A 16,205-nucleotide genomic window follows, 5' to 3' on the forward strand; every position below is an offset into this window, starting at 1 on the left:
CAAACTTCAATCTTCATTAATTGCCTCTTTAATTGCTTAAAAAGCATGGAATCCATGAAAATACATGAAACAAGATGTAACTCTTCAAGTAAAATGGATCCCTCTAATTCCCAACTCATTATGACAAGTAAGAACTTGCCTGTAAGCTGTTGCTACAACACATAAAGGCAGCAAATTGATAGCAAAATCATCAGCAGGATAAGTTGCAGTAGTTTTCTAACATTTGCGAATCATTTCACGATGCAGATCTTTATGACAGATGCAATGCCAATGCGGTGCAGTGCAACAACTGCATCTCCTGGCTTGCAAAGTCGTTTCTCCACTGCTGACCTGAGTGCTGCCTCCAAGATCATCTCTGTCGACTCCGAGTCAGTAGCCTTGGCAGAACCCTCAGCCAGCAGGGGAACAAGACCCCTATAGATAAGGCTGTGCCTTGCAGGGCCCTCATCACTGACGCTCCAGTCGAATGAATCGGTCGTCAGCACTGGAACCACCACTGATAGGATTGGAACTCTAGGTCGATACTTGGCAACCAACTTGGCTGTGGTGCCACCGCGAGTCAGGACGACGATCAATGTGGCTCTCGCTTTGTTAGCTGTGCGAACTGCAGATGAAGCAAGGCTCTCCAATGGGCTCATAGGAAGAGGAGTAGATCTAATCATCTCCTTAAAGATGGCTTCATAGTCAAGGGAGGACTCAGCCTCGATGCATATCCGCGCCATGATTTTTACTGCAAGCTCTGGGTATGCACCGGCTGCACTCTCACCACTGAGCATGACACAGTCCGTGCCATCTAGAACAGCATTGGCAACATCGGTGGCCTCAGCACGAGTTGGGCGAGGGGACTTGATCATGGATTCGAGCATTTGAGTGGCTGTGACAACAGGTTTTCCAGCAAGATTGCATTTGTAAATCATCATCTTCTGAGCAAGGAAAATTTTCTCGACAGGTATCTCCATCCCAAGATCACCTCGAGCAACCATGAAGGCATCTGTCTCCCTTAGTATATCATCGAAATTAATCACACCCTCCTGGTTCTCAACCTACACAAACCAATAGCAAAATCAAATATATGAATCATTAATATTTCACTACGATCTATTCATGATAGAAGATTGTAAAACAAAGAATTATCAAAGCTGAGCTCACAATATTATCAGTCTAAGAAGGAATAACTTAAGGAACCTTGTACACCAAGAAATCATGTCCATGCATGAAAAACAGATGCGATACTGCCGGTTAATCTGAAAGCTGATTAATACTAGCACCGAAAGCAAGTGTGTACAACACCTAATGCTTCCAGATATTTGAATAAGCAAGACATGTCTACATCTATAAGAGACAATTGATGCTTTCCGAAATAATTGGCCGAAAATTTAGGTATACCAGTGCGATAAGAAGCTGCATGACAGTCTAGGTTTGGAATACAGACCTTTGACATTAATTTTATGCTTTTTGCAGTTGGTCCTAGAACCTTCCGAACGGTAACAAGATCTGAACCTTTACGGACAAACGACAGTGCAATCATATCAATGTTGTTAGGAACACCCCATCCTAGGATGTCTTCCTTATCTTTCTCTGTCAGTGTGGGGAGATCCACCACAACACCAGGCAAATTGACATTCTTCCTCTCACCTAACTTTGCAGTATTCTCACAGCGGCATCTCACGGTTCCAGCACCTGGGTCACATGACAGCACAGTCATGGTTATTGTACCATCCGCACACAAGATGCTGTTCCCAGGTTTCAAGTCTAAAGGAAGCTTCTTATAACTCATAGAAATCATGTTCTCATCGCCCTTGATGCTGTAATCCGTGCTAATTGTGATTTCTTGACCCTCTGTAAGTTGGATAGGTTTGCCATCCTTCAGGAAGCCAGTGCGAATCTCAGGCCCCTGTGACAACACAAACAGGTTAGCAATATGCATGGCATATTAATCAACAGACTGAAAAATCAAAAAGAAAAAATCTTGCAAAAGAAGATTAAAGAATTGGAATCAGCACAAATTAAACGAAACACTTCTACTACATAGGAACCCCACTACCTACGAGATAAGAAATAAAGCTGAAAGATCAATCATTATCTAGTTAAGAGAGAGCTTGAATATATTCAAATTATTTACGGAAATTGATCTGATCAAATCTGAAAAAGAAAACTATAATCTAGATAAATCCTAATTTGCAAACATCTCAATTTGGATTCTGCCCATCAATGATTCAATCAACCTCGGGCTGCATCATATATACCATTAAATAAGCATTTTGATCCACATACTAGTTCATAGGAATGCTTTGAAACCAGAAAAAGGCCCTTTTGGGTCAGCCAGGTTGATCTGTCTGAATGGTGACTGCGTAATTGGTTGGGCCATCAAGGACTGGTAAATATCAACACAGAATAACAACAATCAATCAGAGATTGCAAATGATGATGATAACAATATCCTGATAATGGAATCAGAAACCAAAAGATGTCAACTAGATAAACATATGGCAGTCTCAAGCAATTTCAAAATATTCAACGTTGCATTGTGCAATTATCCCCAACCATGAGCATGATCCTCTAAGTTCCAGAACAATGGAACTTCTTAGCAGGTTGATCATCAAGGGAAACAAAATGTTTAACTAACATTTACATGCATAGCAGGTTGACCATCAAGGGAAACAAAAAAACTATAACCAACATTTACATGTAGAGCCAGAATACATCCCGATTGGCTCATTAAATATGATCAACCACGTTCAATATCCATGGACCATTTAGAAAAGAGAGCAGAAAATGATATGTGTTCAAAAGGTAACACATCAAAGAGAAGGGGCTAAATAGATTAGCCATACTAAATTGTATGCCATACCTCTCATGCAATGACAAAATTTATAGTCTACTCATAGATGGAGGAATAACTTCATTTCTTCTAATGAAGTTGTAGTTCTGTGCCTAGCTCTGACAGGACTAGTTGTATTTTACTTGGTCAATCTAGTTGGGTAATTAATGAGGTCTAAAGTCTTTATAAAGGATTCACTTCAGACGGCAGGATATCCAGCAACAGCATTAGACCACAAGTATATTACTATACTGCGTATACATGACTAAGCAGATTTCTAATATGAAGTAAAAGGATTCAAATGAACCTATTTGGTGTGATGGTTTGAAATTCATAGGTGACAATTATCGAATGGATCTTTGGTTCTCACTTATGGAATCATATTTTCCTCCTGTTCATGGATGGATAACGAAAAGACTCCAAGATCTGGCAATTTGTCTCAAGTCTCCAGTGGAGAACCATAATAAGATCATGGAGCATTTTCATGAAAATTAGTAATAGCTATTGGAATCATGAACCAGTAGGCTAAATCCACCAACTAAATGACATAACAGTCAAAGTGAGCTCGCTCATCTTGGCAAGAAAGCTCAAAGGATTCCAGATCTCTGATCAATTTGCATGAATATATATATAATGTCAAAGTGAGAGGATAAGTAAAGGTATCTGTGAACTTAAAACAGACAAATTAAGTATCAAAGTAAAATGCTAATACAAACAGAGCAAGTGAAAATCTACATTCGTCATCACCAATTTGCAATTCAACAGCAAAAAGTCTGCGTCAGCTGAGATACCCAATATGATTCCAGGGAAGTAAAAGAAAAAATAAGCAACTAAAATCAGAATAGTGAGAATATTCAAGGCTTACAAAACACTTGCCTGAAGATTATACAAGGCTAATTCAAAGTGACAGGGGATGAGTTAAATAAACTTGATCAGCACATAAGTAGCAGGACATGACTTATCACTAGAAGGTGGCAATACATGTGCAAGATAAACAAAACAACCACAAGATGCTATCATGCCAACACAGTGTCATCATGGTCGCATGCGGCAACATGGCAAACCTGCATTCTGCATCAGTTAGACCAATTGATACTCTATAGACCATTTCTATGCGATAAATTAGCAATAGATGAAGGATCATAAGAGAACGGAAGACGACCTTGGTATCGAGCATGACGGCGCACAAGATCTGGGTGTTGTGCATGGCGACCCTGAGGTTGTCAAGGGTCTCCTGGTGGTACTCGTGTGTCCCGTGCGAGAAGTTGAACCTGGCGACGTTCATGCCCGCCCTGAGCAGCTTCTCCAGCATCGGCACCGACCTCGACGCCGGCCCGAGCGTGCACACGATCTTCGTCTTCGGCACGCGCCCGTCGCTTGGCAGCTCCTTCAGGATCCCCTCGATGTCGATGTTCGCCATCCTCCCGCAAAATCCCCAGACGAAATCCCACACAAATGAAACCGATGATGTCCGACTCCAAGGCAGCGGAAAACCGATCAAAGGTGCCAACTTTAAGGTAAAAAGTGCTGAGTTGGAGATCCAACTGATCGGAGAGCAGATCGTAAACGGATCAAAGATCAGAAGCAAAAACAAGAGATCAACTTCTTCACCATATCATCAATCCATTAGCAGAAAACGAAGGCAGAAATGGAAACCTAGTAATGCGCTCCCTCCTCCTCCGGCGTTCTCTTCCACTTCACCGTGGCTTCGTGCGGAACACGATAGACTGGGGCGCCATTTAAGTTCGCCCTCTCCGCGGGAATCGTACGAGAAACGCGAATGTCTAAATCCGACGGCGGATGCTTTTTGGCTTTCGAATGTGATCCGGTGACGGGCCCAGGGGCCTCAGCCGTCCGATACGTGTGATGTGCGGTCCGATGGACACCGTCACGAGAGGCACGAGAAGGCATTCGATTACATCTCCGCGGGGCTGAGAAACGCGCATCTTCGCACCCATGGTATTTTAAAAGCGAGGAAACGTCTGGGCCGTCCGATGTGCAAGACGTACGGTCAGATGCACTCCGTCGCGAGTGGCAGAGCACACCAGTTTGGGAGGGATAATTCATTTACCTACTCATGAAGTTACACGGTACCGTACCTGTCTTGTGATTCATGAGAAAGGATGGATCCCACAAATAGGAAGAAATGAGCCCTGAAGGAACCATGGTCGCCCACGGTGTCGGGCGACGCGTGGGGCGCAGCGCGTGGGTTTACAATGTGTGCAAAGCAGGCTGCCGGTTTTGTCTCAAGAATCGCGTCGCGCCGGACGACGAGTTCGTTCGTTGTCCGGCTATAACCGGACAGGTGCGCCGACCAAAGCGACAGCATGCATTACCTGACGGTTTTACATTTCTATCCTCGGATCTCTTTAAATGACAATTTTACCCCTCAGAACATTACAGCTACAGATCTAACATATATTTTTCATACATATTTAACATATATCACTTATTTTTAACACTCAAGTATCCTTTATTACTTCATTGAATTAGTTGAATCCTCAATATTTTTATTTTATGAAAATAATACTAGTTAATTTAAGCTTAAAAAATTGGCATATGGTTTTTAAGCTGTTTAACTTTTCAGGGGTATGTATGGAAAAAAATCAAAAGAAGAGGGTAAATAAGGGAATAAGAAATTTCGTAGGGGTGAATATGTAATTTTGAGGTCCTACTGCGCTTGCCGCTTGGTCAAAGATTCAATGGGCGTGGGTGGATTCTGACAGGAGACTTTTAGCCCACAGCTTGGGATACTGTGGCACAGGGAAATTTTGGTTAGGTATTTTTAATAATTTCTCTATTTTTTAGCAAAGTATAATTTCTGATGGTTTCCATTGTAGATGAAAAAGGAGGTTTTCATGGGCCAGACAAATCAGATCTAAGTAGAAGGTTCTTGAAAGTTCTGGTCCAAAATTTGTATTTCAAGAAGACGTCAGATTGCAATGGAAAAGAATTGTATTTCTTGATTTTAAATGGGCATACTTGTTATACATGGTTGGCCAGTTCTTGTCTGATGTGTTGCAAGAAGCACAGGATGTTTAGGTTTCTGTAAAAGCTATCATAGTCCCAAGTCAAGATTGCATTGACCATTCTCTTTGGCAGCTTAAGCTCAATCAATCTTCCTTCAAATGGGATTAGATAGGGTCTTATTCAAGTTTTAACTCCACAGCAGGTGACTGCAGGATGTTGGATTCATCCATCATATCTCCTCTTTGGACATAGAAGATTAAACAGATCTTTTACTTGGAAAAGTTCTGTCTTCTGTTATACTTCCTCTCTTGTTTTCACTGAGGTCAGATGTTAGTTTACATGGCTGAAGATATAAAAGCTAGTTGGTTGTTTGGAGTAAGTCTGAAGTCAACCACCAACACATGTAAGATGTGTCATACTGATGCTGATACACTCCATCCACTTTAAAAAGGATTAGACAATCTAATTAAATTAAGGGTTGATGTGATATGGTAGGAAAATGAAATCTTCTTTACTCTTTGATAGGCTTGTCTTTGTTGTATTTTGACTGTGATCTAATTAAATAATGTTCTTTGCTCTGCATGATGCAAACAGTTTCAAGTTATTGTGCTCAATCCATCAGTTTGGTGGCAACAGACAGAAGTAGCACAAGTGGATCTACAATTGGAATCTTGGCTGTTGTGGTCTTTATGCTTGTGCTTCACATGATTCCTGCTGTGTTTGTCTTGTTGATATGGATTGGTTGAAGTTTTGGGTTTTACTGCAAGGCCAAAGGTAAAACCTTGCTGTATTTCTCTTGATGATATTGGATTGGTGGAGGTTTTGGTTTTTACAGCAAGGTCAAAGGTAAAACCAATTGGGATATTTTGAGAGGTTATCAGCCTTGGTAATCTCAGGAGCTGAAGCTTTGAACAGGACCTATAAAAACTGTTTCTTTTGTACAAAGCAAATCCATCAGGCTTTGTCTCTGGTTGTTCTGGTCTCTCTCGGTTTCCCAGACCAAACCCTAACTCCCCTCTTGCTGCCTCTGTTACCAGGTATGAGTGCTTATCTTCCTTCAATTTTTTATCTTGTTTCATCAGGTTGGTTCTTGTGGGCTTGATTTAGGCCTTCCCTGTAGTTTCAGAAAGCTCCATCTTCTTGTTGCCTTGGTTTTCATTCTCTTCTTCTTGTTCATCCTCTTCTTTCCTCACTTGGTCATACAGCACTTCAGAACCCCTTTTTGCAGTATTTCTCACCTTTAAATTACCAAGCAGGCATAGATGCTATTCAAGCACCTCGAAGTGTGACTTCAGAGTCCATCTTTGCATGATTTCTCAGTTATCAATCATCAAGCAGACATATTTGGAGTGGTAGTCCAGACTCAGTTTGTTACAGCTGAAGAGAAAGTGTTTCTGGTCATCTGTTTGAGGCAGAGGAAATTTAGGACGCAGGAAAGCACCTTCCTTTTGTGAGTTGCATGCTCAGTGGACAGAATTGGCAAGATGATAAAGGAAGAAGAAAGCTGCTGTTCTGTGTGGACCAGAGAGCAAGAGAAGGCCTTTGAGAACGCTTTGGCAACTCACCCAGAGGATTGCGGTGACCGGTGGGAGAAAATTGCAGCTGGTGTGCCTGGGAAGTCCATCGAGGATATCAGGCACCACTATGAACTTTTGGTGGAGGACATCGATGACATCGAATCTGGCCGAGTTCCAGTACCATCCTATCTTCCTGTCGAAGGTGGTGGGGCTAAAAAGGGAGGGCACTCACATGGTGATCCCAGTCATGGTGGAAGAACATCAAGGTCAGATCAAGAACGACGAAAGGGAATAGCATGGACTGAGGATGAGCACAGGTGAGCTTGTTATGATTCTGCTTATCTTGAATTTATGCTGATGTGATATTGTTGAATACTGATTACTGTCTTATTTCTCTGGGGTTCACTAAAAAGTCATTTTTAAGTAATGTTAGCTACTTCATTCATACATGAACATGCTTATAATACAAAGATTACCTTTATAAAAGAAAATTATGTTAAAACTCAACTTTTATGAGTACTCTTAATTCTTTGTTCCAACTCTTTGCTTTTGGACCTTAGATGTCTTCTAGCGTACTTTGTGTTTCTTGTGACAGGTTAAACATGCCTAAATGAAAAATAGCTTTTTCTGGTATTCTGTGTCAAGGTAAAACAAAAAAAAAATCAAAATATGTTGAGTTCTAGAGTTACATCCCCATGTAGTCATCTGAGTGAAGAGCTGTGTGGTTACTCCAATAGGAATAGAGTTGGCCATACTCCCAAGTCTTGTTTGATCTATATGGACATTAACTGGGTTTATCACGGCATCTTAGATGTATTACTTAAACTTGCATAGTTTCCGTAGCCTATTCAGTGAGGTCTTCAAGATGTTTAGGAGAATAATTCTGGAAATTTTTTATTCAGAAGAGCATTTTGCTGTAAATGCATCATCACAGGCTGAGCTAATATAAGATTGTTGTTGTTGATGATGACGATCTCAAATTGAAGTGACTAAACACTAGAGTAAATGTTTTTTCGATCATTTTTTTTTCTTTGCAATTTCAGAGTTCAGAGCATTGTTAAAAATTGATCAGGGTAAAATTAGAACATGAATTTTCTACAATAGAATGCATTTTTTATTTTGACTTTTCCAGAATATCAAGTGTTCATTACTTCTAAATTGACCTCCATTTGCAAAAATGTCAGATACTGTCACCATCATCTTCGTACCCATTCTGCGCTCTTATTTAGAACAAATAGACCAGCTGCAACCTGCAATTGACTTGTTCTCTAATTTCATAGTTGTTGGCATCCCTAACCAGAGCCAATGGCTGCATGTGCAATCTAATCTCTTCTCCTCTTCCTTGCCATACACCACAGTTTGATGCGTCGAGAACTTCAGGTAATTTGCTACATTATCATTGTTCCTCAGTTCATCTTCCCATCCTTTCTAACTTTTAAGTAGATAAGTTCAAGATATAACTCTCCTATCCAAGATTCACTGTACCATACCGTACCGACGTTTCGACCCAGGTTTGGTACGGTACGGTACGGTACCAGTGTACCGGGCGGTACATCAAGGCGTACCGAACTGTATGCCCTGGTGTACCGAATATTTTTTATATTGTAGCAGTGCTACAGTATAGTGCTATAGCACTGTACGGTACCGGGCGGTCCGCGTACCGGTAATCTGTCGGACCGGTACGTACCGCCCGGTATGGGCGGTACGCTTCGGTACAAACAAACCTTGCTCCTATCTCTCTTCCACAAGATTATATCAAACTTATTGCTGCTTCTCGACTAAGTGTCATAGCCCCATATTTTTCCTGATTAATCTAAGACATTTTTATTTCAGGTACTTTTAGTTGATATTTGTGAAGCATGAAAAATAAACCATTACAAAATCTGAAAATTAGAAAAGGTCATAATAATTCATATGTTACATCTGTGAATTTAATGAAGCAATATAAAATTTAAGGTGCTTTGCGGCAATATACAGTTGACACAGATAATACATGCCAAAATGCTAATTTAACTTCATAATTGATACAAATTCTAGTCCAAGTTCAAATCTAGAATGACTTAGAAACTTCATTGGTTGTGGGATGCTGGATGTTCCTTCTCAAACAAATCTCTTCAAGGTATTATGGCAGGTCTAGTTTCTGAAAATATTTTGTTCATTAACTGATATTTTCATCCTATTTTTGAACTTCTTCATGTCCTTGTTAAGGACAAGTGAAAAATCATATCAAAGAGACAGGTTAGCTTTGTATATGGTTGATGTCAAGTTCACACACACCAAATTTGAGGCAAACACACAACTTTAATTCTTAATAGTTAGATAAAGCATGTAAGGTTGATTAAGCATTTGTAGATGGAGTTGGAATGATTGCTCCTTTTGTTGTTTGGTTAAGCATGGGAAATTTCATACTGAATGGCTAGAGAAGGTTGAGTATTGCACACTTTGAAGGTACTGACTCAATGGTCAGAGAAGGTTGAGCTTTGTCACAGTTTAGAGTAGCTGGTATATGGAAACATAAATAAGAGCAGACACATAAAACTAAGCTTCTTGCTCTTGATTGGAAAAACTTGGAAGTTATGGCAAATAAATTGCCTTTTCCTTGATTAAAGAAATTATTCAACCTAATACCTTTTTCTTGATTTAGCAGTTCTGGTCTCTAAGAGAATATTGAGAGACAGATATAAATGCAAAGATGTTGCAAAGATGCATCTTTAGACTTCCAAGAAACTATGTTGTTTGAAGTGTTTGAACACAGTATCATCCACATTTGCAAAGTCATTGCTGGTGCTTTACATGATTCAAGTAAGAAATGATGATGCTTCTTTGCACCATATAGACATATCCATCTGATAGCTTCCTGTATTATCTCAGTCAGAGTCAGACCAAGTGTTTTAGATGATGGAAGTCCCTTTCAACTTAAACACACCTTCCTCAATAACAACTTTTACCTTTGAATCTTGCTTCATATTGCAACAGAGATGTTCTTTTTTGTTTTTCTTTTCAATTTCTGCTAGCATGATGTCAACCATTTCAACAGCAAATTGCTAGACTAATTATAATGGGTTTTTTGGCCAATGAATGAATTCTTCTGAAATCATTGCCATAGTTTTAGTAAATAGTAAATACTTCAGAACCCCATCTTTGTTTATCATAATATGTGATCACATAATCTCAGCTATTATGACTATCATAATTGCAAGTTCTGAAAGCCATAGGACCTCAGCAGCTTTTGAATCATTGCTTTTTTTTTTCCATAATTTTGCCTCCTGCTTTTGCACTTAGACCTGTTATTGGTATGAAAACATGACACAAATAGATGTTACACAAACTGTGGTAAATCATGAGCAACACAAAGCAATGGTTGATGATCTTTCCAGATGGTGCCGTCGCTTTGAATTTCTTCAATGGTTGGTATAAGATTTGGACAAACTGTGAAAATGCATAAAATTGATGCACATCAATTATAATGTGAAGTACTGGACAACACCTGAAGTTTGTGCATCCAAAATCAAGCATTCATCATTCCTTTAAATCGAGGTTTTCATTCTTTATCTAAGAGTTCTTGAAAATGCAGCATCCTAAATTCTATACCTATTGACTGGTTTTTGACAGATTATTTCTTCTTGGACTTGATAAATATGGGAAAGGAGACTGGAGGAGCATATCTCGCAACTTTGTAATATCAAGGACGCCCACACAGGTTGCAAGTCATGCACAGAAATACTTTATCCGTTTGAATTCAATGAACAAGGAACGGAGAAGGACGAGCATCCACGATATCACCAGCGTCGGAGATGGAGATGCATCAGCCCCTCAAGGGCCAGTCACTGGTTTGGCTGGCGGCAGTGCTACAGTTAATCGTCCAGAGCTACAGTTCCCAGTGCCCCAGTAAGCCGACGACACCATCAGAGAATCTGTTAATGTACAAAGCACAAGTGATGTTTATTGGATATAGGTAGAAGTACATAGATATGTTGTTTATGTAACATAATTAGAGCTGAAACTGCTATGGTTATATGCTGCATCTGTTCAAAGTAATCAACCACAGAGGAAAAGTAATATATGTAAATGATGTGTGTATGTTTGTTGCTTTAGGGTGACTGATTCAGTATGGAGAAGATAGAATATCTACCGATAAGACACTTGTGAAGATTGTTATCTGGTGTTCTCAAACCATTTTCTTCAACAAATCTACTGTTTTACTCCCAAAATAGGGATGGAATTGGTACTGGTTTTTCCTGTAATTATTACTAGGGTTCTTCTAGGGAAATAATTAGATGCTTCCTTTTATGATTTCATGAGCTCCTTCTAAGAAGATTGTCTCAGACATGGTTCTTGATAGTTGGAATAATCTTGATGTAATTGCTGCTCATTTGGAAGCATAAACAATTTATTATAAGAGGCTTCTGTTGTATTCTCATAGAGAATGGATCTGATTTGTAACTTGGGATCACTGCTCAAAATAATCTCTTTAAAAATATTATACAAATAATCTCTTTAAATCTTTTACTTTTACGTAGATATATATATGTGTATATACATACATACATATATATGTATATACATGTATATATGTATATGTATGTATATACATGTATATACATACATATACATATATATATATATACATATACATACATATACATACATATACATACATATACATACATATACATACATATACATACATATACATATATATACATATATATACATATATATACATATATATACATATATATACATATATATACATATATATATATATATATATATATAAACATACATATACATACATACACACACACACACACACACATATATATATATATATATATATAACTTTTCCCTGATCAGGTTTGATCAACCACATCCAGAATATATTCACAGAGAAAAGCCTCCTTGAAGTCTTTTGCTACTTTAAATCCTGTAAACAGTGAGATGCTTAGTTCTGAATGTAAAATACTAGTAATTTGCTCTCTCCAAACAGTACACATCACTGCAGCAACATAGCATCTCCATGTCTTTCACTTCTTTCTAGTTCTCATCATTCTCAGTCCAAACTGATCTCTAAGTTGGAATTGGCTGCAACTGATGAATGGTCTGTCTGTCTCCTCCAAGTCCATAACCTGGTATCCATTGCACAAATAATAAACAGGTGGTTCACAATTCACCAGAAACAACATTTTTGGATCCCCATTCCAGTTTCTCAGATCAGATAACCTTTGATTGTTCTTGAATAAACATCAGATCATGTGTGATCGTTCGTGACAAAGAGATTGATAATTTCCTTCTAGTTCACCATAACAAAGTTGACAGCATTACCTGTTTCATCTACATATAATTCCATTGTTGAGAATCCAGATATGTTCAGCTTGATACAACACTTGCTAACTCACGCTAGCAAAATCCAGATGAACAATGATCATACAGAAGCTCATGTTATATACAGATATTTCACATATTGTCTTGAAAAAAATATAGTTAACTACAATGTAGGAAAAGACATAAATAGCTTCGGTAGAAGGGAACATCCGGTTCACTGGAAGAAATCATTCCTCAAGATCCATCCACTTTCTCTTGTTGAGGATTTAGAATAAAAAAATGTTTAATCAACATTTGAAGGAATTCATCAAACTTTAAGAAGATTAGATCACAGTAGTAGAATCTAGTGAACTTCAAAATATTCTCTTTAGCTTAATATTTGTCATAGAACTTTCCACTTGATTTGCTGGATTTTCCTACCATCGTTGGAGAGTATTATAGCTGACAGACCATGAACGTTGTACTCTTCAATCAACAGGGGATCTGCAACATGAGAAACCTTGACAACCTTTAATTTTTTGCATTGCATACCTGAAGTAATTCACAATCCAGTCAGATTACACCAATTTTTTATCCAAGGATAATCTGACACAAGATTATCCAAATACTGGTGTGCATTAATTGAATCAAGAACACTGGTAAATCAATTTCTGCAAAGCAGTTGGTTGGCTCATGATACAGAATTGATAGAAAATGTACAGAACTCTTAAAATATATGCTTGCGATATTTGAAATTTCATAGTTTTTAGATACTGGAACCCAAATAAAGAAACAAGCAAGCATTGAAATATCTGGCATTGCAGGTAATGAAGGAAACACAATCCTTACATTCATAATAGAAGTTTGTACCTAGTACCTGTACTTAAAGATTAGTCTATATTTCAGTCTAATAGGCAGTGTTTCATTGAAATGGACTCAGTTGCACATTTGCGACAATAGGTAAACACGTATGAGAAAGATAAACTTAACGTTGCTCTTACAGCTTCATAAGACGCCTTAGGAGACAAAAAGGGATAATCTTCTCATTTTAATACATGTCTTACTCATGAATACAGATCCAACACAAGGATACTGAAATAGGTCATATAGGTGAGTAAATGAGTCCAACCCTCAATATTTGGACTATAAAGAGTTTAGGATGTAAGAATAGATTGTTTAATCTATTTAAGGACTTTCTAATTATCCCAGGAGTACGAGCAATTGATGTCTATAATCACATAGTTATATAATTCAAGCAAAGTAATAAAATTAAACCAACAGCCATCAAATATGCACACCCTCACAAATTTTTCTTCTACTTCTCATTTTTTGCTTTGACATGGCATAGATAAGATCCATGCTCTATCATCTTGATAACAGAGAGATGATTAGGTTCAAACAAGTTGCAGGTTCAGAATCATCAACAATCAATGATAAGCAATTATGAACCAACTCCATATTGCCAACATTTAAACAAGGCACTTGAGCTATCAGCAATAGAACACAGGATTCACATCCTTGATTGAAGGAGGACTAAAAAGACAAAAAATAAATGAGATTGAACACATGATTGGTTTGCATAATATATTATAGTGTAGCTACATGGGAAGGATTTGTTAAATATTTTGCGAACGACTTGTTGCTTGCTCTGAACCCTCAAGATATGGCAGTGTGATCATGACCACGAAAAAGTTATGTATATGGAAAAGGTTCTGAAGCACTATTTCATCTTAAGCAGTCCGCTAATCAAGCTCAGGACTCTTCAAATCGACACCTTCTTGGAACTTATATTAACTGCGAAGAGATAATAAGCCCACCAAATGCTAGCATGCAGTTAAATTGGAGAACAGAGAGAAGCTCAAGTCATTCCAAGAGGAAGAACCAATGTCATCGTCTCCTTGGACAGTACATAACCGTCCTGCGACCAATCCATCAACAAATTACCCCTAAAAGCCATCACTTTATGGAATTATCGGTCTGAAACTTATGATCGTGCGTCGAATTTTGTACATTCAGTCATGAATTGGCATCAAATAGGGATAGCAACCTGCATAACATCCAAACCTCTGGTTTCAAGACTCCTAAATAAAGCAATCCAATTGACTCAAAATACTCTGAACTTAACTAAATATATGATTTGTTACAACTCCAAATAGATGAAACTTACAGCTTTATTATTGTTGTTGTAATTGACTCAAAATACTAATTCGAAAATAAGGATACCCAAAGTGGGGTGCGGGTGCTGCAGGAGGAGGTCGGCTAGTGGTCGAACTTTTTGCGGAGGTACTCTTTAAAGAACTGGCGGCGCGCCTCGGCGCGGGCTTGCTGGGGAGCAATGTTGGCGTAGGAGAGGTTTGATCCGACGGCGATCAGCACGACGCCCATCCCAAACACGCCCGCCGTGGCCGCCAGCTGCTTCGGCGTCGGTGGGAAGTTCCACACCATCGTTTCCGTTCCACGGTGACCTACGCGTGCCGTCAAGTGTTCGATGAAATGCCTAAAGCAGCAGGACTCGACCAACTCCCTTCTCGATGGACCGAACCGGGCCTGATTGTTCTTATTGGGTTTTCTACTGAACTCAAAAGGGTAGGGATTATTCCTGAAAACTTATGTCATCTGAATTTAAAAATAGTTTAGTGACACAAATATTTTAAAGATAATTTTTTCGAAAAAATATCAACATTTTATTTTATTTTTATTTTTCACATAGCACTCATTTTGCTATATTTTCATAGAGCATCTCTTATTTCATAAAAGATCAATTTATCCTTGACTTTTGCTTCTATCCGATTATTTTTACTTCATATTGTCCATACGTTTTTATTGTCTCTATGCGATCTTGATGTCCTCATCTTATACTCTTCTATTTTCTTCTCGAGAGTACAGACAGAGAGTTAATGTTAGAAGGTATTAAGAGACAACGAATCTCGTAACGGGATGAAAGTAACAAGGACAACGATAACAGAGGTAGCCAGCAATTTAGCAATCGAGCTAAGACCATGGATAATTTTTTTAAAAAAATAATAAATATTTTACAATAATAAAGCAAATAAGAAGTGCTTTAGATTTTTCTAGAAGATTTATTCATATTCTAATTTTATTTAAAACTATATATGTAATGCATAAAGCACTTACCAACACATCCAAATTTAGTTTAGATAATTGTTTTCTCATCCCACCTTATCTTAAATCTATTAATACGCAGCACCATGTCTTAAATAGATTCCAAACCATTATCATCCTTAATCGTGTTATAGGATTATTTATTTTTTCTCAGACCATCATCATCATTCTCCGAAGTGGAAATCTCAATACCAAATATATATATATATATATATATATATATATTAATTCACGAGTTTTGTTTAGATTTTCAAGAATTAGTAAAGTCTGAGTTCCTTAAAAATAAATTAAACAATAAATTTTCTTTATTTGAATCAATTAAAAAAAATCAATAACAAATTTTATTCCGTCCACATTCGGCTAATAATTTAAGTATTTAAATTATATTAAATTGAATCCGTTCCAATCTCGATTAAAGGGTTCCGTCTCTATTCACAACTCTTAAATAGATGTTGTTCTCAGATTGGGTC

At 38.1% G+C, this 16,205-nt stretch overlaps 2 protein-coding genes across 3 annotated transcripts; one reads left to right on the top strand and one right to left on the bottom strand.

The window, feature by feature from the left end:
• Positions 1 to 83: 83 nt before the first annotated feature.
• On the bottom strand, positions 84 to 4,621 carry LOC135648723 (pyruvate kinase, cytosolic isozyme-like). Its single transcript, XM_065166632.1, has 4 exons — positions 4,478 to 4,621; positions 3,984 to 4,365; positions 1,433 to 1,894; positions 84 to 1,043 (listed from the first exon to the last, which is right to left on the bottom strand). The coding sequence occupies exons 2-4, from the start codon at positions 4,239 to 4,241 to the stop codon at positions 231 to 233; spliced, it is 1,533 nt and encodes a 510-aa protein (XP_065022704.1). The 5' UTR covers positions 4,242 to 4,365; positions 4,478 to 4,621; the 3' UTR covers positions 84 to 230.
• A 2,066-nt stretch (positions 4,622 to 6,687) lies between these two features.
• On the top strand, positions 6,688 to 11,606 carry LOC135648940 (transcription factor SRM1-like). 2 transcript variants are annotated; one of them, XM_065166973.1, is made up of 3 exons: positions 6,688 to 6,828; positions 7,048 to 7,625; positions 10,921 to 11,606. In XM_065166973.1, the coding sequence occupies exons 2-3, from the start codon at positions 7,276 to 7,278 to the stop codon at positions 11,198 to 11,200; spliced, it is 630 nt and encodes a 209-aa protein (XP_065023045.1). In that variant the 5' UTR covers positions 6,688 to 6,828; positions 7,048 to 7,275; the 3' UTR covers positions 11,201 to 11,606. The 2 variants fall into 2 exon arrangements, with proteins under 2 accessions (XP_065023045.1, XP_065023046.1); XM_065166974.1 differs by having other exon boundaries at positions 6,717 to 6,828; positions 7,112 to 7,625.
• The last annotated feature ends 4,599 nt before the right edge of the window (positions 11,607 to 16,205 follow it).

This window comes from Musa acuminata, chromosome BXJ3-9 (assembly GCF_036884655.1).
Source record: "Musa acuminata AAA Group cultivar baxijiao chromosome BXJ3-9, Cavendish_Baxijiao_AAA, whole genome shotgun sequence".
Classification (NCBI taxonomy): Eukaryota; Viridiplantae; Streptophyta; class Magnoliopsida; order Zingiberales; family Musaceae; genus Musa; species Musa acuminata.